Genomic DNA, 23,587 nt, shown 5'->3' on the forward strand with positions numbered 1-23,587 from the left:
CACCCGGAGGAAACCCACACAGACACGGGGAGAACACGCCAACTCCACACAGAAAGGACCCGGACCGCCCCACCTGGGAATCGAACCCAGGACCTTCTTGCTGAGGCGACAGTGCTACCCACCGGTCATGTCCAGGCTCTTCCCGTCAGCGGTGCCACTCCCACTCCTGATCGAGTGCCAGGCGCCTCCACCGGTCAGCAGAGGGCGCACTTTCCCCAGAGACGAGGAACTCAGCCGTCGTCCCTCCCACTACAGACACAGCCCATCACGGGTCTGATAGCACGGCTCTGATTCGAACCCGAATGCTCGAGGTCTCAGCACCCACGCAGAAAGCTTTAAGGATGCGGCGTACACACGCTGTTTTAAATTACTGCTAGCTTAATGCTAAAGTTGCGACATTAATCCTGTGGAGGGGAATTAGCATTATCGTAGCCGCATTGAGGTGCTAACATTATCATATATTATATAATAAAGCATCATATGTTCAGCTCATCCTCTAAATTAAAGCAGAATAAATAAACACACGTGCATTTTCTAGTCCAGGAGAAATACGATACACTGTTAGCATCACTAGCGTTGATTTGAATATTAGCTTTATTAAAAACACTGGATTTTTATGGTTCCGTTCGTGTTTCTTCTTGATTTTCTCTCTCGGCTTGTAGAACTCGTGATCTGTGAACAGCTCTCGTCCAATAGAATATTTTTAAATGTAAATACTGCGATTCCTTTTTCCAGAATGCGATTAAACGTTGCAGTTCTGTAACGGCGTGACTGGTGTGTTATTTATTAACGACGATGATGATGATGATGATGATGATGAATGTAAAGACGGATCTCGTCTGAAATGTTATTTTCCAGCAGCGGTTGAAGAACTCAGCGTCGTATCTCACACACTTACACACCCAGAAGTATGTGGACGCTGGTTTGTTTTCACATTCTGAAACCCCCCACGACAAAGAACACAAAAGAGGAGAAATTTTATAATAAAAACTTAATTACGCTCCTAAAATCCTGACCAGCATCAACTCAGGAGAAACCTGCCCACTGATTCATTTAAGGTGGAAGGATGGATGGACGAATGATTTAAGGTGGATGAATGATTTAAGGTGGATGAATGGATGGAAGGATGATTTAAGGTGGATGAATGATTTAAGGTGGATGAATGGATGGAAGGATGATTTAAGGTGGATGAATGGATGGATAATTTAAGGTGGATGAAAGATTTAAGGTGGATGAATGGATGGAAGGATGATTTAAGGTGGATGAATGATTTAAGGTGGATGAATGGATGGAAGGATGATTTAAGGTGGATGAATGATTTAAGGTGGATGAATGGATGGAAGGATGATTTAAGGTGGATGAATGGATGGATAATTTAAGGTGGATATATGGATGGATAATTTAAGGTGGATATATGGATGGATGATTTAAGGTGGATGGATGGCTGGATAATTTAAGGTGGATATATGGATGATTTAAGGTGGAAGGATGGATTATTTAAGGTGGATGGATGATTTAAGGTGGATGAATGGATGGAAGGATGATTTAAGGTGGATGAAAGATTTAAGGTGGATGAAGGGATGGAAGGATGATTTAAGGTGGATGAATGGATGGATAATTTAAGGTGGATATATGGAAGGATGATTTAAGGTGGATGAATGGATGGATAATTTAAGGTGGATATATGGATGGATGATTTAAGGTGGATGAATGGATGGATAATTTAAGGTGGATATATGGATGGATGATTTAAAGTAGAAGGATGGATGATTTAAGGTGGAAGGATGGCTGGATAATTTAAGGTGGATATATGGATGGATGATTTAAGGTGGATGAATGGATTTAAGGTGGATGGAAGGAAGGTTGGATGATGGCTGATTTAAGGTGTATGGATGGATGATTTAAGGTGGAAGGATGGCTGGCTGAATGAAATGCTGGATGGAAGGGTGGATTCCTAAATGAATAGACGATTTAAGGTGGACAAAAGGATAGATGGATGATTTAAGGTGGATGGATGGATGGATGAATAAATGTATGGATGGATAATTTAAGGTGGATTCTTTATTAATACTGAATAAAGTTTAGAAGCAGACACCCCGCCGGCCGACAGCGACGACAGAGATTGGACTCTGAATCTCAGCGGTGGTGAGCTAGCATGATAAACCTTAGCGCCACCCGAGTGCTACTGTAAACATATGAACAAAAGAAACACATTTGTGGATGTGATTCTGATTACTGACACATTTATTAGGATTTTATCTTCAAATCCAAAACAGAAAATAAAATAAAATAATGAACTGTAGCACATCACACAAACTTCATTCTGTTCACCTACAGCCTGAATAAAATCACTGAATAATTCACACACACACACACGGAGGTCCATATAAGGTTACTGAGCATACAATCATCAGTACACGTGTCTGATATTAGCTTAGATGTGAAATTTCCCTTCTGTGATAAACAGACGAGCTCAAATTTGTACAGCAGCTTTAAAAGCACTGAAATAAAAGAAACAGCCGAGCAGGGTTAGCCGTAATGCTAATGTGGGTAATACTGAACAAGAGCTAGCTAGAAGTAGCATGTTAGCTTCTCAGGCATGTTAGCATGTTCCAGTGCTCCCTGTAATGTCCTGAAACTTCAAAATGAAAATAATAATAATAAATATTGATGTACTTTACTGAAAGGCGATGATATTACGCTTCGTTCCTCAGTAAAAGCAGAAATAAAAACTCTGATGGATAAAATAACTCTGGATAAACAGACGATCAGATCTGCATTAAATCTCCTGATAAGACGACGTCGCTCGTGTCTGATCCTCGTCCTCCCTGTAAACACACAGAAAAACTAAATCAGTCTTATACAACATACACCGATCAGCCATAACATTAAAACCACCTCCTTGTTGCTACACTCACTGTCCATTTTATCAGCTCCACTTACCATATAGAAGCACTTTGTAGTTCTACAATTACTGACTGTAGTCCATCTGTTTCTCTGCATGCTTTGTTACCCCGCTATCACCCTGTTCTTCAATGGTCAGGACCACCACAGAGCAGGTATTATTTAGGTGGTGGATCATTCTCAGCACTGCAGTGACACTGACATGGTGGTGGTGTGTTAGTGTGTGTTGTGCTGGTATGAGTGGATCAGACACAGCAGCGCTGCTGGAGTTTTTAAACACCTTACTGTCACTGCTGGACTGAGAATAGTCCACCAATCAAAAATATCCAGCCAACAGCGCCCCGTGGGCAGCGTCCTGTGACCACTGATGAAGGTCTAGAAGATGACCGACTCAAACAGCAGCAATAGATGAGCGATCGTCTCTGACTTTACATCTACAAGGTGGACCAACTAGGTAGGAGTGTCTAATAGAGTGGACAGTGAGTGGACACGGTATTTAAAAACTCCAGCAGCGCTGCTGTGTCTGATCCACTCATACCAGCACAACACACACTAACACACCACCACCATGTCAGTGTCACTGCAGTGCTGAGAATGATCCACCACCTAAATAATACCTGCTCTGTGGGGGTGCTGACCATTGAAGAACAGGGTGAAAGAGGGTTAACAAAGCATGTAGAGAAACAGATGGACTACAGTCAGTAATTGTAGAACTACAAAGTGCTTCTATATGGTAAGTGGAGCTGATAAAATGGACAGCGAGTGTAGAAACAAGGAGGTGGTTTTAATGTTATGGCTGATCGGTGTATATACATGACATGGACAAAAGTATCAGGACGCCATATAAAGGAAATCATGTGCTTCAGACATTGCAGCAACGGTTTAGGGAAGGTCCTTTCCTGTGCCAGCACATAACGAGCTCTATAGACTTGAGGAAAAGCTCAGTTTAAATTAAAGAGACTCCAGTGTCCTGCACAGAGCCCTGATCTCAGCTCTGGGATGAACCGGAACGTCAACCAACATCAGTGGGGACTGAAACATTTTTGGCTTTGTGGGCAACATTATTGTTTTACATTGAATTTGGGCAGCTAGAGAGGGCAGGACTGGGATGAGGTGGCAGTAGTGGGGTAGGATGGGAGCAGTAGGATGAGGTGGGAGCAGTGGGGTGAGGTGAGGTGGCAGTAGTAGAGTGAGGTGAAAGCAGTGGGGTGAGGTGGGAGCAGTGGGGTAAGGTGAGGTGGAAGCAGTGGAATGAAATGGGATGGCAGCAGTGAATGAGGAATCAGAATTGGGGAAAGCAGTGGGGTAAAGTGGGATGGCAGCAGTGGGTGAAGTGGAAGCAGTGGGGTGAAGTGGGAGCAGTGGGGTGAGGTTGACAAAATGGGAATCAGAGGCAGTTGTGGAGTGAAATGGGATGACAGCAGTGGGTGAGGAATCAGAAGTGGGGTGAAGTGGGATGGCACCAGTAGGGTGAGGTGGAAGCAATGGGGTGAGGTGGGGGCATTGTGGTGAGGAGTCAGGAGTGGGGTGAGGTTGGAGCAGTGGGATGAAGTGGGATGGCAGCAGTGGGGTGAATGGGGATGGCAGCAGTAGGATGAGGTGGGAGCAGTGGGGTGAAGTGGGATGGCAGCAGTGGGGTGAAGTGGGAGCAGTGGGGTGAGGTGGGATGGCACCAGTGGGGTGAAGTGGAATGGCAGCAGTAGGATGAGGTGGGAGCAGTGGGGTGAGGTGGGATGGCACCAGTGGGGTGAAGTGGAATGGCAGCAGTAGGATGAGGTGGGAGCAGTGGGGTGAAGTGGGATGGCAGCAGTGGGGTGAGGTGGGATGGCACCAGTGGGGTGAAGTGGAATGGCAGCAGTAGGATGAGGTGGGAGCAGTGGGGTGAAGTGGGAGCAGTGGGGTGAGGTGGGATGGCACCAGTGGGGTGAAGTGGAATGGCAGCAGTAGGATGAGGTGGGAGCAGTGGGGTGAAGTGGGATGGCAGCAGTGGGGTGAAGTGGGATGGCAGCAGTGGGGTGAAGTGGGAGCAGAGGGGTGAGGTGGGATGGCACCAGTGGGGTGAAGTGGAATGGCAGCAGTAGGATGAGGTGGGAGCAGTGGGGTGAAGTGGGAGCAGTGGGGTGAGGTTGACAAAATGGGAATCAGAGGCAGTTGTGGAGTGAAATGGGATGACAGCAGTGGGTGAGGAATCAGAAGTGGGGTGAAGTGGGATGGCACCAGTAAGGTTAGGTGGAAGCAATGGGGTGAAGTGGGATGGCAGCAGTGGGGTGAAGTGGAATGGCACCAGTAGGGTGAGGTGGAAGCAATGGGGTGAGGTGGGAGCAGTGTGGTGAGGAGTCAGGAGTGGGGTGAGGTTGGAGCAGTGGGGTGAGGTGGGGTGAAAGCAGTGGGGTGAAGTGGAAGCAGTGGGGTGAGGTGAGGTAGCAGTAGTAGAGTGAAGTGGGAGCAGTGGGGTGAAGTGGGAGGGCAGCAGTGGGTGAGGTGGGATGGCAGCAGTGGGGTGAGGTGGGGTGAAAGCAGTGGGGTGAAGTGGAAGCAGTGGGGTGAGGTGAGGTAGCAGTAGTAGAGTGAAGTGGGAGCAGTGGGGTGAAGTGGGAGGGCAGCAGTGGGGCAACATGGCAGCATTTGGGTTGATTATAAAAGCATGAATCGATTGTGGAGGTCTGATGGTGGACCTGAGAAGACCTGCCAGGACAGAGCTGCAGTAGCTCCAGCCTCAAACAGACGAGAGACCACAGAGAGGAACATTCAAACCTTCTGATGTTCTCGAGTTCCTTAGAACCAAGATCAAAGAAATAAATCTATTATAATCTCATCAGCGCATTCATTATTAATTCATCAGAACTTCCCTGGCTGTAGCTCTCACCCACAGATCTGTTACACCCAGAGAGTGTGGACGCCTGGTCTACAAGAACGGAATCAATCCTGGCTGATATGCAAGTTGGATCGACTTCTTAAATAAATAAAATATTTAATAAAATGTGTCGTTAACTCAAAATCATCGTAACTCTCCATGAGCGAGACCGGCCACCGAAATACGGGCAAAAAATAAGGGGTCGGTGGAGACGAATATACCCTCCACATTTTATCAGCTCCACTTACCATATACAGTGGGGCCAAAAAGTATTTAGTCAGCCACTGATTGTGCAGGTTCTCCTACTTAGAAAGATGAGAGAGGTCTGTAATTTTCATCATAGCTACACTTCAACTATGAGAGACAAAATGAGAAAAAAATCCAGGAAATCACATTGTAGGATTTTTAAAGAATTTATTTGTAAATTATGGTGGAAAATAAGTATTTGGTCAATAACAAAAGTTCAACTCAACACTTTGTAACATAACCTTTGTTGGCAATGACAGAGCTGAAACGTTTCCTGTAAGTCTTCACCAGGTTTGCACACTGTAGCTGGTATTTTGGCCCATTCCTCCATGCAGATCTCCTCTAGAGCAGTGATGTTTTGGGGCTGTCACTGGGCAACACGGACTCCACAAATTTTCTATGGGGTTGAGGTCTGGAGACTGGCTAGGCCACTCCAGGACCTTGAAATGCTTTTTACGAAGCCACTCCTTCGTTGCCCGAGCGGTGTGTTTGGGATCATTGTCATGCTGGAAGACCCAGCCACGTTCCATCTTCAATGCTCTCACTGATGGAAGGAGGTTTTGGCTTAAAATCTCATGATACATGGTCCCGTTCATTCTTCCCTTAACACGGATCAGTCGTCCTGTCCCCTTTGCAGAAAAACAGCCCCAAAGCATGATGTTTCCACCCCCATGCTTCACAGTAGGTATGGTGTTCTTGGGCTCTTCTTCTTCCTCCAAACACGACGAGTTGAGTTTTTACCAAAAAGTTCCATTTTGGTTTCATCTGACCACATGATATTCTCCTAATCCTCTTCTGGATCATCCATATGCTCTCTGGCAAACTTCAGATGGGCCTGGACATGTACTGGCTTAAGCAGGGGGACACGCCTGGCACTGCAGGATTTGAGTCCCTCTCGGGGTAGTGTGTTACTGATGGTAGCCTTTGTTACTTTGGTCCCAGCTCTCTGCAGGTCATTCATCAGGTCCCTCCGTGTAGTTCTGGGATTTTTGCTCTCCGTTCTCATGATCATTTTGACCCCACGGGATGAGATCTTGACCCCAAGGGAGATTATCAATGGTCTTGTATGTCTTCCATTTTCTTACAATTGCTCCCACAGTTGATTTATTCACACCAACCTGCTTGCCTATTGTAGATTCACTCTTCCCAGCCTGGTGCAGATCTACAATTTTCTTCCTGGTGTCCTTCGACAGCTCTTTGGTCTTGGCCATGGTTGAGTTTGGAGTCTGACTGTTTGAGGCTGTGGACAGGTGTCTTTTATACAGATAACGAGGTCAAACAGGTGCCATTAATACAGGTAACGAGTGGAGGACAGAAGAGCTTCTTAAAGAAGAAGTTACAGGTCTGTGAGAGCCAGAAATCTTGCTTGTTTGTTATTGACCAAATACTTATTTTCCACCATAATTTACAAATAAATTCTTTAAAAATCCTACAATGTTATTTCTTAGATTTTTTTTTCTCATTTTGTCTCTCATAGTTGAAGTGTAGCTATGATGAAAATTACAGACCTCTCTCATCTTTCTAAGTAGGAGAACTTGCACAATCAGTGGCTGACTAAATACTTTTTGGCCCCACTGTAGAAGCACATTGTAGTTCTACAATTACTGACTGTAGTCCATCTGTTTCTCTGCATGCTTTGTTACCCCCTTTCACCCTGTTCTTCAATGTTCAGGACCCCCACAGGACCCCCACAGAGCAGGTATTATTTAGGTGGTGGATGATTCTCAGCACTGCAGTGACACTGACATGGTGGTGGTGTGTTAGTGTGTGTTGTGCTGGTATGAGTGGATCAGACACAGCAGCGCTGCTGGAGTTTTTAAACACCTCACTGTCACTGCTGGACTGAGAATAGTCCACCAACCAAAAATATCCAGACAACAGCGCCCCGTGGGCAGCGTTCTGTGACCACTAATGAAGGTCTAGAAGATGAGCGACTCAAACAGCAGCAATAGATGAGCGATCGTCTCTGACTTTATATCTACAAGGTGGACCGACGAGGTAGGAGTGTCTAATAGAGTGGACAGTGAGTGGACACGGTATTTAAAACTCCAGCAGCGCTGCTGTGTCTAATCCACTCATACCAGCACAACACACACTAACACACCACCACCATGTCAGTGTCACTGCAGTGCTGAGAATCATCCACCACCTAACAAAGCATGCAGAGAAACAGACGGACAACAGTCTAAATAATCTGATTATGAGCTCCATGTCTGATTAAAATCCTCTTTACTGAGGCAGCTGATCAGGTAGGTATTAGGGAGCAGGACGGGTCACCAGGTTTTCCTCTGACCTCTCCGTCTTACCTGGTCTCCTCGGCTTCCAGTTTCCTGGCGGCCTGTTTGGAGCGCTTGATCTGTAAGTCCAGCATGTGTAAATAGTCTTTAGCCGAGAGCTCGTCAGGTTGGGGCGGTCGGGTGTTCGGCTCCGGAGGGGCTAAAGCAGGAGGAGAAGGAGGACACTGGGGTGAGGCGGAGGGTGCGTAAGGAACCTGTGTGGACTCCTGAAAGGTGAAGTCCTCGCCGTCGGGAGACTCCAGAGACAGTCCGTTGAATATGGGCCTCTCCATCTGTACGGGGATGTTCAGGCTGTGGCGCAGGAAGATGCAGTCGTTACTGAAGAGCTTATTGGCTCGTTTGATCTGCTCCATCTAGAAGAGAAGAAGGAAACGAACACGTCATTACAGCAGCAGTGATTTAGCGAGTCCACCACACGTCCTCTGTACCGCTCGGTGGAAAGACAATTCAGAGCAGACGTGTTCCGGCCTGCAGTAATCACGGTAAAAGTGCAGGAACCTACTCAAGGTTTAGCTTGCTCGCTAAAGTAAACAAGCTAGCTGAAGTAAACATGACTAAAATCATTTACAGAGCCACAGCAAACACCTAAAGCACGAGTGTGTCTGTGTGTATGGTGGTGCACAAATAAGCGATGCTGATCCCGTACCCAAATACCCTCAGATCCTCTGTATGATCATCTTAAACAGAACCATATAAAACTGTGACACTGCACAGGGGGCAACACAGCCGAGCTGTCACAGTCACCCAGCGGGAGGGTCTGTGTTCACGTCCTGTAAGGAGAATAGCAAGTTTTGTTATTTTACAGTTCTATAATGACAGTTCACTCCGATTCCACTGCAGAACATTCGGATACAGTATTAGAATGTTGTGGTACAGCTCTAGAACGGTTGGTTACACAGTAACATTACATAGTTCCAGATCTGTTACACTTTATCAGTTCCAGAACGGTGTGTTACATTGTGTTAGTTCTATAATGATACAGTGTATCAGTTCCAGAACGGTGTGTTACACTGTATCAGTTCCAGAACAGTGTGTTACACTGTATCAGTTCCAGATCTTTGTGTTACACTGTATCAGCTCTAGAACGTCGTGTTATAATGTGGTAGTTCTATAATGATACAATGTATCAGTTCCAGAACGGTGTGTAACACTGTATCAGTTCTAGAATAGTGTGTTACATCGTGGTAGTTCTACAATGATACAGTGTATCAACTCCAGAACAGTGTGTTACACTGTATCAGTTCCAGATCTTTGTGTTACACTGTATCAGCTCTAGAACGTCATGTTATAATGTGGTAGTTCTATAATGATACAGTGTATCAGTTCCAGAACGGTGTGTTACACTGTATCAGTTCTAGAATAGTGTGTTACATCGTGGTAGTTCTACAATGATACAGTGTATCAACTCCAGAACAGTGTGTTACACTGTATCAGTTCCAGAACAATGTGTATCAGTTCCAGAACGGTGTGTTACTTTGTGGTAGTTCTACAATGATACAGTGTATCAGTTCCAAAACAATGTGTATCAGTTCCAGAACGGTGTCACACTGTATCAGTTCTATACTGTAATGTTACACTGTATCAGTTCTAGAACAAAGTGTTACACTGTATCAGTTCCAGAACGGTGATGTTACACTGTATAATTTTAGAACGGTGTATCAGTTCTAGAATGGTGTGTATCAGTTCCGGAACAGTGATGGTACACTGTATAATTTTAGAACGGTGTATCAGTTCTAGAATGGTGTGTATCAGTTCCGGGACAGTGATGTTACACTGTATAATTTTAGAACGGTGTATCAGTTCTAGAACAGTGATGTTACACTGTATAATTTTAGAACGGTGTATCAGTTCTAGAATGGTGTGTATCAGTTCCGGAACAGTGATGGTACACTGTATAATTTTAAAACGGTGTATCAGTTCTAGAACAGTGATGTTACACTGTATAATTTTAGAACGATGTATCAGTTCTAGAACGGTGATGTTACACTGTATAATTTTAGAACGGTGTATCAGTTCTAGAACGGTGATGTTACACTGTATAATTTTAGAACGGTGTATCAGTTCTAGAACGGTGTGTATCAGTTCCGGGACAGTGATGTTACACTGTATAATTTTAGAACGGTGTATCAGTTCTAGAACGGTGATGTTACACTGTATAATTTTAGAACGGTGTATTAATTCTAGAACGGTGTGTATCAGTTCCGGAACAGTGATGGTACACTGTATAATTTTAGAACGGTGTATCAGTTCTAGAACGGTGATGTTACACTGTATAATTTTAGAACGATGTATCAGTTCTAGAACGGTGATGTTACACTGTATAATTTTAGAACGGTGTATCAGTTCTAGAACGGTGATGTTACACTGTATAATTTTAGAACGGTGTAACAGTTCTAGAACGGTGATGTTACACTGTATAATTTTAGAATGGTGTAACAGTTCTAGAACGGTGATGTTACACTGTATAATTTCAGAACGGTGTATCAGTTCTAGAACGGTGTGTATCAGTTCCAGGACGGTGTGTTACACAGTAAACGGTGATGTTACACGGTATAATTTTAAAACGGTGTGTTACACAGTAAACGGTGTGTTACACGGTATAATTTGAGATTGGTGTGTATCCAGGACGGTGTGTTACACAGTAAACGGTGTGTTACACGGTATAATTTGAGATTGGTGTGTATCCAGGACGGTGTGTTACACAGTAAACGGTGTGTTACACGGTATAATTTGAGATCGGTGTGTATCCAGGACGGTGTGTTACACAGTAAACGGTGATGTTACACGGTATAATTTGAGATCGGTGTGTATCCAGGACGGTGTGTTACACAGTAAACGGTGATGTTACACGGTATAATTTGAGATCGGTGTGTATCCAGGACGGTGTGTTACACGGTATAATTTGAGATTGGTGTGTATCCAGGACGGTGTGTTACACAGTAAACGGTGTGTTACACGGTATAATTTGAGATTGGTGTGTATCCAGGACGGTGTGTTACACAGTAAACGGTGTGTTACACGGTATAATTTGAGATCGGTGTGTATCCAGGACGGTGTGTTACACAGTAAACGGTGTGTTACACGGTATAATTTGAGATTGGTGTGTATCCAGGACGGTGTGTTACACAGTAAACGGTGATGTTACACGGTATAATTTGAGATCGGTGTGTATCCAGGACGGTGTGTTACACAGTAAACGGTGATGTTACACGGTATAATTTGAGATCGGTGTGTATCCAGGACGGTGTGTTACACAGTAAACGGTGATGTTACACGGTATAATTTGAGATTGGTGTGTATCCAGGACGGTGTGTTACACAGTAAACGGTGTGTTACACGGTATAATTTTAGATCGGTGTGTTTCAGTTGCAGAACTGTGTGTTGCAGTTCTAGATCTGTGTGTTACATTGCGTCATTTATATATGACTTATATATGATTATATATATATATGACTTATATATGATGATATATATATGATTTATATATGATTTATATGTTCCACTGTATCAGTTCCAGAACGGTGTGTATCACCGGTACGGCTGTGACCGTGTCTGCCTCTCACCGTGACTCCGTATCTGAGCGCGATGCCCTGCAGGGTGTCTCCCTCCGTTACCCGGTGTGTGGTGTATCGCTCCTCCAGCGTCGCCGCCACGCTGGCTGTGCTGCCGTACGAGCGCGTTTTAGCCCGGGCTAAACTGATCCACAGCTCCCCGTCCGAGTCTGAGGCGTCCCGGTACCGGGACAGAACCGGGGACAAGCAGGCCTCCTCCTCCGCCATCTTCCGTTCCTCCTGTCCGGTCCTGTCCTGTCTCCTCTGCAGCGGTTAGAGTTTCCTCTCCACTCCTCACATCACTCTGCTCACAATCACACACCGCGCCGGTAACACCGAACAAACCGGTTATATCGATCCAACCCCAATTTTACCGTTTGTGTTTAATTCTAACAGCGCGTGTGTGTGTGCGTGTGTGTGCGCGTGTGTGTAATGAAATCCGACCCGAGTGTTTCTCTCCCTTTAAGGAACCCAAAGCTGATGCATGTCGGGAAATGCAGTCCAACTCCTCACCGAATCCCCCGCTTCAGTCTCTCTGGCTCAGGGTCAGTCCCTTGAGCTGAGAGGGTTAAGGGCCTCGCTCAAGGGCCCAACAGTGACTCTGTGGCAGAGCTAAGATTCAAACCCTCGACCTGTCGATTGACAGCCCAAAACTCTGTCCACTAGGCCACCACTGTCCCTGAGTGACCAGTGATCAGAAATAAACATTCATTTATTCATTCATAGTCTGTTTTACCACAAGTTTATCCTGGTCAGGGTCACTGTGGGTCCAGAGGAAACCAAACCAATGTGAACACAGGGAGAACACAGAACGCCTGGCTGGGGAATCGAACCCAGGACCTTCTCACCATCCCACCCATTTATAAAACAGTTGAGTTTAATAAATCAAACATTTAATTATTCAGTCATGGTCTGTTTTACCTCCAGTTTATCCTGGTCAGGGTCGCTGTGGGTCTGATTTATTGGGTGAAAGGTCCATCATTTGTAGGAGGAAACCGGAGCACCCAGAAGAAACCCACATGGACACAGGGACAGGACACGGAATGACCGGCTGGGGAATCGAACCCAGGACCTTCTTGCCGAGAGGCGACAATGCTACCCACTTGTCCGTTTTACCACCAGTTTATCTTGGTCAGGGTCGCTGTGGGTCTGATTTATTGAGTAAAAGGTCCATCACTATTAATAGCATTTCTAGTAGCTCTAATTAACTCGACTGCACGTCTTTGGACTTGTGGAAGGAAACCGGAACATCCAGAGGAAACCCACAAGGACACAGGGAGAACATGCAAACTCCACACAGACAGGACACGGAATGACCGACTGGGCAATCGAACCCAGGACCTTCTTGCTGAGAGGCGACAGTGCTACCCACTTGTCTGTTTTACCACCAGTTTATCCTGGTCAGGGTCGCTGTGGGTCTGATTCATTGAGTAAGAGGTCCATCACTATCAATATCATTTCTAGTAGCTCTAATTAACCTGACTGCACGTCTTTGGATTTGTGGGAGGAAACCGGAGTGTCCAGAGGAAACCCACATGGACACCGGGACAGGACACGGAACGCCAGGCTGGGGAATTGAACCCAGGACCTTCTTCTTTACATTTAAAGCATTTATTAGACACCTTTATCCAAAGCAGCTTATGATGGAATACAATGCAAGCAATTGAGGGTTAAGGGCCTTGCTCAGGGGCCCAACAGTGGCAACTTTAGCAGTGGTGGGGCTTAAACCAGCTACCTTCTGATTGCTAGTCCAGTACCCTAACCAGTGACCTCTAAACTGTCGAGCGGACTCGACTGGGGTTATGCTCCGGCTGCTGTTAGGTTTGGACATGCAGTGTGGAATGAGTTTCTCAGACAGACGATAATGAATCAGGAGGAGATCACACACACACACACACACACACACACACACACGCACACACACACACACACACACCACACACACACACACACACACACACACACACACACACACACACACACACACACACACACACACACACACACACACCACACACACACACACACACACACACCACACACACACACACACACACACACACACACACACACACACACATACACACATACACACACACACACACACACATTCCACAGCCTGGTGCCACCACTGATGAATCACGACAGTTCAGACAGAATCATGAGTTCATCTGTAAATCCTTCTGTTGAGCAGTTAGAATAATTCACTCCCACGCCGTCCCAAAACATGGTCAAATTGTAGCCAAAAGTATTTGGACGCCTGACCATGAGCGTGTCGGACGTCCTGTTTTAAGGCAAACTGTTTTAAAAGGTATTACAAGTGACCCTCTGTGTGATCTTTTCAGCCAGAACAGCAGCCACTCTTCTGAGAAGCTTCTCACAAGACTTTGAAGTGCGTCTGTGAGAATTTGTGCCCATTCAGTCACAAGAGCTGATGTTGGTTGACGTTCCGGTTCATCCCAGAGCTGTAGAGTGGTGCTGAGGTCAGGGTTCTGTGCAGGACACTGAAGCTTCTTGGTTTTTAAATCGAGCTGTTTTTTATGTCTTTATAGAGCTTCACTGTCATGCTGGAACAGGAAAGGACCTTCCCTAAACTGTTGCTGCACAGCCGGAATTGTTGCGGCTGAAACCAATTAACCAAAACTATAAAGCCAGCAGCGTAGAGGGAGATGAAGACGCATCAGGTCTTTAACTGTCCACCTACAGCCAATCTAAAGAGGGTACGTGTTCCTAATAATCAGACCCAGAGTAGATCAGATCACACACACACACACACACACACACACACACAAACGTTTCATCAGTGGATCAGATGGTTGAAGGGCAGAGCTCATCATCTACACAAGAGACGCACAACTATTGTTCTCTTTTCAAAGCAATTACCCTTAAACACACACACACGCACGCACACACACGCACGCACACACGCACACACACAGGCCTTTGTAGGTAAAGAGGAAGCAGATGTGTACAGGTTTCTGTAGCTGCACTATGGTAACCAAAGCAGTGCTTCTGAAAAGAGCAGATGTTAAAAATACAAAGAGCATCAACAACAGAAAGAGAGACAGAGACAGAGACACACACAGAGAGAGACAGACAGGCAGACAGATAGACAGAAAGACAGACAGACAGACAGACAGACAGATAGATAGACAGATAGACACTCCGACAGACAGACAGACAGACAGACAGACAGACAGAACACAGGATGAGCAAATATGTCAGTGCCCAGTCATGCTTTTTTCTTTCATTTCCTTTGAGATCAGTAAAGTATACATTTATCTGTCTGTCTGTCTATCTGTCTATCTGTCTGTATGTCTATCTATTTATCCAGCTGTCTGTCTGTCTATCTATCTTTTTATATGTCTATATCTGTCTATCTATCTATCTGTCTGTCTGTCTATCTGTCTGTCTGTCTGTCTATCTATTTATCCAGCTGTCCGTCTGTCTATCTATTTGTCTGCCTGTCTGTCTATCTATCTTTTTATATGTCTATATCTGTCTGTCTGTCTGTCTGTCTGTCTGTCTGTCTGTCTGTCTATCTATCTATCTATCTATCTATCTATCTATCTATCTATCTATCTATCTATCTATCTATCTATCTATCTATCTCTCTCTCTGTCTATTTATCTACAAATGCTGTCATATTTTGACTGAATGGGCATAAATCCCCACAGACACACTCTGTCTCGTTAGAAGCCTTTTCAGACACACAGAGGTCACTACAGAACTCTAAACGCTAAATGGGCACAAAGTCTCACAGACTCATTCCAAAATACCAGTAGTAGCTCAGTAGTAAAGGTACTAAACTATAGATGAGCAGGTCACTGGTTCAAGCCCCACCACTGCCAGGTTGCTACTGTTGGGCCCCTAAACAAGGACCTTAAGCCTAAATTGCTTACATTTGTAGGCCGTGTTGAACAAAAGCCTCTGGGGGGAAAATGGAGGCTGTTATAGCTGCAAAGAATGGGTCAGCTCCGAAATAATGGGTATGGATTTGGAACTGGTTGTCCAAGAAGCTCATGATCAGTTGTTCACATACTTTTGGCTGTGTGATGTCCTTACAAAGTACTCTATATGGCCCAAAGTATTTGGACACCTGACCATAAGCTTTCAGCAAGAACAACAGTAACTCATCTGAGAAGGTTTCTCACTTAACTTTGAAGTATGTCTGTGGGAACTTCTTTATAGAGCTACACAGTCATGCTGGAACAGGACGGGCCGTCCCTAAACTGTTTCTGCAAGGTTGAAAGCACATAATTTCCTTTATATAACCGATTTATTACACCTGTTAATTCACGTTAATTCAATACTATAGTGTTATAGACCTTTAGATTCCTGTGCTTGTAGTGACCTCTACTGGTCACTGTTAATATGACATGTAATTACCACAATCAGACACAAGATGTCACCATATAACAATCCGTCCCTCACAATTATTCTGATAAGTCTGTTTACCACCGCCTGGTCCTGCTCCTGGTCAGGGTCGGAGTGGGTCTGATTCACTGGGTGAAGGGCAGGAAACACTCTGGACAGGTCGCCAGTTCATCACAGGACGCATATACAGCTATTTTTAGTAGGTTCACTTGACCTGACTGCATGTCTTTGGACTGTGGGAGGAAACAGGAGCATCCAGAGGAAACTCGCGCAGACAATGGGAGAACATGCAAAACTCCAAACAGAAAGAACCTGGGCCGGTCGGCAAGGGATTAGGCTCCATTAGTGATGTATTAATGAACAGTGTAAAGGGAATAAACAGTGAAATTAATGAATGAACAATGTGAGTAAATGAATAAATAGTTAAATGAATGAATAAATGAATAAATGAATGAACAGTGTGATAAAAGAACAATGTGAGTGAAAGAATTTATGAATGAGTAAATGAAGACAAGAACAGTGTAACTAAATAAATAAAATATGAATGAATGAGAGAAGGAACACTGTAATGAACAGATGAATGAATTGTGTAACTGAATGTACAGATTAATAAATGAATGAATGAACAGTGGTGAGTAAAACAGAGTACAGATGTTAAACTGCTGTTTCTTGTGAACTACAGCACAGAAATGACTCATTTCCTCCATCAGATACAGTGTGTGTGTGTGTGTGTGTGTGTGTGTGTGTGTGTAAATGATTTTTGCTGTTTATGTAACTTTGAGTGTGTGTATATCATTGTATGTGTATATGGGTCAAAGACGAGACGTAACTTTTTAGTGTCCCCACTTGATAAATAATATACAATTATATTAATATAAGTGGATATACCTTCAATCTACTCCATTTGTACATCTTTACGGAAACCTAAAGTAATTTTTACGGAAAATGTATGATTTTTGAAAAAATAACCCTTGAAACACCCAAAATGTCATTCAGTGCAACGGTCCCCCTATCTCTTTAAGTAATAAAACATTAAGAAAAAACTAATTAATCTTAAGTAAAACTTAACATGTACTGCTTTGGCATAATTGTACAAATGTCATGTGTGACATATTAAATAATATTCAATCAGATGTGTTTTTTAATATTAATAATATTCAGGATACTTTCAGTCCCCATTTTCCCAATCTTCAGTTGTCATTCAGTACAACATTAATAAAAAGCCTTATTTTAATATGCAATCAAGTTACTGCAGTCATGTGACCAATTATAACAACAAAAGACTCCTGGGGACCCTTCAGCACACACACGAGGTCAATGCATTTTAACATTATTTGATAAAAATGTCTTTTTACTGACACAGTACATTAAAGAACAAAACTGAGTGTCATTCAGTACAACACAGAAAACCTAATATTACGGTTAATCTTGTAAACAAACAAGGTTATTAACATTTAAATGTGAATATGTGTAGAAATGTCTTTGAGCTAAGGTCAATGTTAGCTTTGGCTAACCACTGGGATAACTGTAAAATGTGCTAAAGTAAAATTTCTGTCATTCAGTACAACAGAATTTCACTGTTGCACTAAATTGACAATTACATTGTTATACTGACTTTATAATGTTTTAAAATTATTTTTAAATATTAAAACCACTTTTTTCAATTCTAGTCTTCCTTAATAAGAGCAGTAATTACAATGAATATTAATAATTATGTTTTTGATGAAGTGGTCCCTGAGATTTTGTTATTGTCAGGTACGATGACCTGCCATGCGTCGGGCAGGTACTGCTGTCTGTAGGAGATGAGGTGCAAGTTAGCTGCATGCTACAAAATTAAAACAGAAATTCCTTTGTGTGGCCAAATCCACCTGATGAAATTTACTACCTTAAGTCTGATGTCAAAATCATAATCGCAGAACCAAAGCCATGTACAGCAAGAACCTCAAGGTTAACAACAAAAGACTGGAAAACATTTGTTCAGTTCATGAAATAAAATGCGACTTCAAATGGTTTTCACGGCTGAATGAATTTAGATTTACTGCAGCAACTTTTTCACGTGTTATGACACAAATTCCAAACTTCCACACTGTTCTGGTGCCTTACAAGTTGTTATGATGGCTTCATTAGCTATGTTTTTCATTGCCTTACTTTTTTCATGATGTAGTAATATTATAACACATACTTGCCACTGGTGTGGCATATTTTCATTCTACTGCTGCTACTTTAATCAATAAAGAACTTAAAAACAAATTAAGTCATGAATATTCTGATGTAACAGGATAATTTGGAGTATGTCATTCAGTGCAACATAAAATCATCATACAGTGAAACAAAAACATTTGCTTAAAATAACTGTAATAAGTAATTATTATATATTTTTTTCATGTGAATGCAAGAGAATCCAGGCCTGCTTCATAGAAAACAGAGTTTGATTGGGTTTCAAATAGAATGGAATGTGTAGCAAAAACATCTTGTATACAAATAAACAAAATCCCAAGACGCATTAGAGTACAAACAATGCACAGAAAATGTAAAACAGAGTAAGTACAGTTTCTTCTGAGGTTTTAAATCTTTTGTAAGAGATATACTAAACTTATACATTTGAAATGGCTAAGATTGTTCCTTGTTGTGTGTCAGCAACACTAAAATTATCAAATAAGCAAAATGCTGAGAGAAAAAAAATACATATTTACATAGGTGACACATTTGTGCACAATATTAAATGAAAAAATTATACAATTTAACCATTTTATTTTTTGGTACTTGGAACACCCTATTCGTCTTTCACCCACATATAAGTAGTGTGTATATATTTACATAAATATAAATGTATATATTACTGTGTGTGTACATACAGTATATATATACTGTATATATATATACTGTATATATATAAATATATATATATATATACAGTGTATCACAAAAGTGAGTACACCCCTCACATTTCTGCAGATATTTAAGTATATCTTTTCATGGGACAACACTGACAAAATGACACTTTGACACAATGAAAAGTAAAGTAGTCTGTGTGAAGCTTATATAACAGTGTAAATTTATTCTTCCCTCAAAATAACTCAATATACAGCCATTAATGTCTAAACCACCGGCAACAAAAGTGAGTACACCCCTAAGAGACTACACCCCTAAATGTCCAAATTGAGCACTGCTTGTCATTTTCCCTCCAAAATGTCATGTGATTTGTTAGTGTTACTAGGTCTCAGGTGTGCATAGGGAGCAGGTGTGTTCAATTTAGTAGTACAGCTCTCACACTCTCTCATACTGGTCACTGAAAGTTCCAACATGGCACCTCATGGCAAAGAACTCTCTGAGGATCTTAAAAGACGAATTGTTGCGCTACATGAAGATGGCCAAGGCTACAAGAAGATTGCCAACACCCTGAAACTGAGCTGCAGCACAGTGGCCAAGATCATCCAGCGTTTTAAAAGAGCAGGGTCCACTCAAAACAGACCTCGCGTTGGTCGTCCAAAGAAGCTGAGTGCACGTGCTTAGCGTCACATCCAACTGCTGTCTTTGAAAGATAGGCGCAGGAGTGCTGTCAGCATTGCTGCAGAGATTGAAAAGGTGGGGGGTCAGCCTGTCAGTGCTCAGACCATACGCCGCACACTACATCAAATTGGTCTGCATGGCTGTCACCCCAGAAGGAAGCCTCTTCTGAAGTCTCTACACAAGAAAGCCCGCAAACAGTTTGCTGAAGACATGTCAACAAAGGACATGGATTACTGGAACCATGTCCTATGGTCTGATGAGACCAAGATTAATTTGTTTGGTTCAGATGGTCTCAAGCATGTGTGGCGGCAATCAGGTGAGGAGTACAAAGATAAGTGTGTCATGCCTACAGTCAAGCATGGTGGTGGGAATGCCATGGTCTGGGGCTGCATGAGTGCAGCAGGTGTTGGGGAGTTACATTTCATTGAGGGACACATGAACTCCAATATGTACTGTGAAATACCGAGCAGAGCATGATCCCCTCCCTCCGGAAACTGGGTCGCAGGGCAGTGTTCCAGCATAATAATGACCCCAAACACACCTCTAAGACGACCACTGCTTTATTGAAGAGGCAGAGGGTAAAGGTGATGGACTGGCCAAGCATGTCTCCAGACCTAAACCCAATAGAACATCTTTGGGGCATCCTCAAGCAAAAGGTGGAGGAGCGCAAAGTCTCGAACATCCGCCAGCTCCGTGATGTCGTCATGGAGGAGTGGAAAAGCATTCCAGTGGCAACCTGTGAAGCTCTGGTAAACTCCATGCCCAGGAGAGTTAAGGCAGTTCTGGGAAATAATGGTGGCCACACAAAATATTGACACTTCAGGAACTTTCACTAAGGGGTGTACTCACTTTTGTTGCCGGTGGTTTAGACATTAATGGCTGTATATTGAGTTATTTTGAGGGAAGAATAAATTTACACTGTTATATAAGCTGCACACAGACTACTTTTCATTGTGTCAAAGTGTCATTTTGTCAGTGTTGTCCCATGAAAAGATATACTTAAATATCTGCAGAAATGTGAGGGGTGTACTCACTTTTGTGATACACTGTATATATATACAGTCCAGTCCATCACCTTTACCCTCAGCCTCTTCAATAAATCAGTGGTCGTCTTAGAGGTGTGTTTGGGGTCATTATCATGCTGGAACACTGCCCTGCGACCCAGTTTCCGGAGGGAGGGGATCATGCTCTGCTTCAGTATTTCACAGTACATATTGGAGTTCATGTGTCCCTCAATGAAATGTAACTCCCCAACACCTGCTGCACTCATACAGCCCCAGACCATGGCATTCCCACCACCATGCTTGACTGTAGGCATGACACACTTATCTTTGTACTCCTCACCTGATTGCTGCCACACATGCTTGAGACCATCTGAACCAAACAAATTAATCTTGGTCTCATCAGACCATAGGACATGGTTCCAGTAATCCATGTCCTTTGTTGACATGTCTTCAGCAAACTGTTTGCGGGCTTTCTTGTGTAGAGACTTCAGAAGAGGCTTCCTTCTGGGGTGACAGCCATGCAGACCAATTTGATGTAGTGTGCGGCGTATGGTCTGAGCACTGACAGGCTGACCCCCCACCTTTTCAATCTCTGCAGCAATGCTGACAGCACTCCTGCGCCTATCTTTCAAAGACAGCAGTTGGATGTGACGCTGAGCACGTGCACTCAGCTTCTTTGGACGACCAACGCGAGGTCTGTTCTGAGTGGACCCTGCTCTTTTTAAACGCTGGAGGATCTTGGCCACTGTGCTGCAGCTCAGTTTCAGGGTGTTGGCAATCTTCTTGTAGCCTTGGCCATCTTCATGTAGCGCAACAATTCGTCTTTTAAGATCCTCAGAGAGTTCTTTGCCATGAGGTGCCATGTTGGAACTTTCAGTGGCCAGTATGAGAGAGTGTGAGAGCTGTACTACTAAATTGAACACACCTGCTTCCTATGCACACCTAAGACCTAGTAACACTAACGAGTCACATGACATTTTGGAGGGAAAATGACAAGCAGTGCTCAATTTGGACATTTAGGGGTGTAGTCTCTTAGGGGTGTACTCACTTTTGTTGCCGGTGGTTTAGACAGTAATGGCTGTATATTGAGTTATTTTGAGGGAAGAATAAATTTACACTGTTATATAAGCTGCACACAGACTACTTTTCATTGTGTCAAAGTGTCATTTTGTCAGTGTTGTCCCATGAAAAGATATACTTAAATATCTGCAGAAATGTGAGGGGTGTACTCACTTTTGTGATACACTGTATATTTATGTGTATATAAGTGTGTGTGATCATGATGATGAAGCTCCGGTTCCTCATAAGTACATGATGATGTAGTTTTATGTGTTTGTGTGTATATACAGTATATAGTTTTATGTGTATATGGGTGATGAAGCTCCGGTTCCTCATAAGTACATGATGATATAGTTTTATGTGTATATGGGTGATGAAGCTCCGGTTCCTCATAAGTACATGATGATATAGTTTTATGTGTATATGGGTGATGAAGCTCCGGTTCCTCATAAGTACATGATGATATAGTTTTATGTGTATATGGGTGATGAAGCTCCGGTTCCTCATAAGTACATGATGATATAGTTTTATGTGTATATGGGTGATGAAGCTCCGGTTCCTCATAAGTATATGATGATATAGTTTTATGTGTATATGGGTGATGAAGCTCCGGTTCCTCATAAGTATATGATGATATAGTTTTATGTGTATATGGGTGATGAAGCTCCGGTTCCTCATAAGTACATGATGATATAGTTTTATGTGTATATGGGTGATGAAGCTCCGGTTCCTCATAAGTACATGATGATGTAGTTTTATGTGTATATGGGTGATGAAGCTCCGGTTCCTCATAAGTACATGATGATATAGTTTTATGTGTATATGGGTGATGAAGCTCCGGTTCCTCATAAGTACATGATGATATAGTTTTATGTGTATATGGGTGATGAAGCTCCGGTTCCTCATAAGTACATGATGATGTAGTTTTATGTGTATATGGGTGATGAAGCTCCGGTTTCTCATAAGTACATGATGATGTAGTTTTATGTGTATATGGGTGATGAAGCTCCGGTTCCTCATAAGTACATGATGATGTAGTTTTATGTGTATATGGGTGATGAAGCTCCGGTTCCTCATAAGTACATGATGATATATTTTTATGTGTATATGGATGATGAAGCTCCGGTTCCTCATAAGTACATGATGATGTAGTTTTATGTGTATATGGGTGATGAAGCTCCGGTTCCTCATAAGTACATGATGATGTAGTTTTATGTGTATATGGGTGATGAAGCTCCGGTTCCTCATAAGTACATGATGATGTAGTTTTATGTGTATATGGGTGATGAAGCTCCGGTTCCTCATAAGTACATGATGATATAGTTTTATGTGTATATGGGTGATGAAGCTCCGGTTCCTCATAAGTACATGATGATGTAGTTTTATGTATATGGGTGATGAAGCTCCGGTTCCTCATAAGTACATGATGATGTAGTTTTATGTGTATATGGGTGATGAAGCTCCGGTTCCTCATAAGTACATGATGATGTAGTTTTATGTGTATATGGGTGATGAAGCTCCGGTTCCTCATAAGTACATGATGATGTAGTTTTATGTGTATATGGGTGATGAAGCTCCGGTTCCTCATAAGTACATGATGATATAGTTTTATGTGTATATGGGTGATGAAGCTCCGGTTCCTCATAAGTACATGATGATATAGTTTTATGTGTATATGGGTGATGAAGCTCCGGTTCCTCATAAGTACATGATGATGTAGTTTTATGTGTATATGGGTGATGAAGCTCCGGTTCCTCATAAGTACATGATGATGTAGTTTTATGT

General features: G+C 43.1%; 2 protein-coding genes across 2 annotated transcripts in view; one reads left to right on the top strand and one right to left on the bottom strand.

Annotated features, from left to right (window-relative positions):
- The window catches only part of scg3 (secretogranin III), a 27,458-nt gene extending 26,695 nt beyond the window's left edge, over window positions 1-763 (top strand). The window contains exon 12 of the mRNA XM_063004386.1: window positions 1-763. This exon is cut by the window's left edge and continues 669 nt beyond it. The gene's annotated coding sequence lies outside the window, so the exon portion shown is untranslated.
- A 1,463-nt stretch (window positions 764-2,226) lies between these two features.
- lysmd2 (LysM, putative peptidoglycan-binding, domain containing 2) lies at window positions 2,227-12,269 on the bottom strand. Its single transcript, XM_063004477.1, has 3 exons — window positions 11,865-12,269; window positions 8,311-8,654; window positions 2,227-2,828 (listed from the first exon to the last, which is right to left on the bottom strand). Exons 1-3 carry the CDS (start codon window positions 12,078-12,080, stop codon window positions 2,780-2,782), a joined length of 609 nt encoding a protein of 202 aa, XP_062860547.1. The 5' UTR covers window positions 12,081-12,269; the 3' UTR covers window positions 2,227-2,779.
- Window positions 12,270-23,587: the final 11,318 nt, after the last annotated feature.

Source organism: Trichomycterus rosablanca, chromosome 11 (genome assembly GCF_030014385.1).
Source record: "Trichomycterus rosablanca isolate fTriRos1 chromosome 11, fTriRos1.hap1, whole genome shotgun sequence".
NCBI lineage: Eukaryota > Metazoa > Chordata > Actinopteri > Siluriformes > Trichomycteridae > Trichomycterus > Trichomycterus rosablanca.

Bases quoted from the DNA above. Each gene is read 5' to 3' on its own strand.
- lysmd2 (XM_063004477.1), bottom strand. From the start codon at position 12,080: ATGGCGGAGGAGGAGGCCTGCTTGTCCCCGGTTCTGTCCCGGTACCGG. The intron at 8,655-11,864 runs GTGAGAGGCAGA...CTTCTCTTCTAG, and splicing joins CGCTCAGATACGGAGTCACG to ATGGAGCAGATCAAACGAGC. The intron at 2,829-8,310 runs GTAAGACGGAGA...GTGTGTTTACAG, and splicing joins CTGGAAGCCGAGGAGACCAG to GGAGGACGAGGATCAGACAC.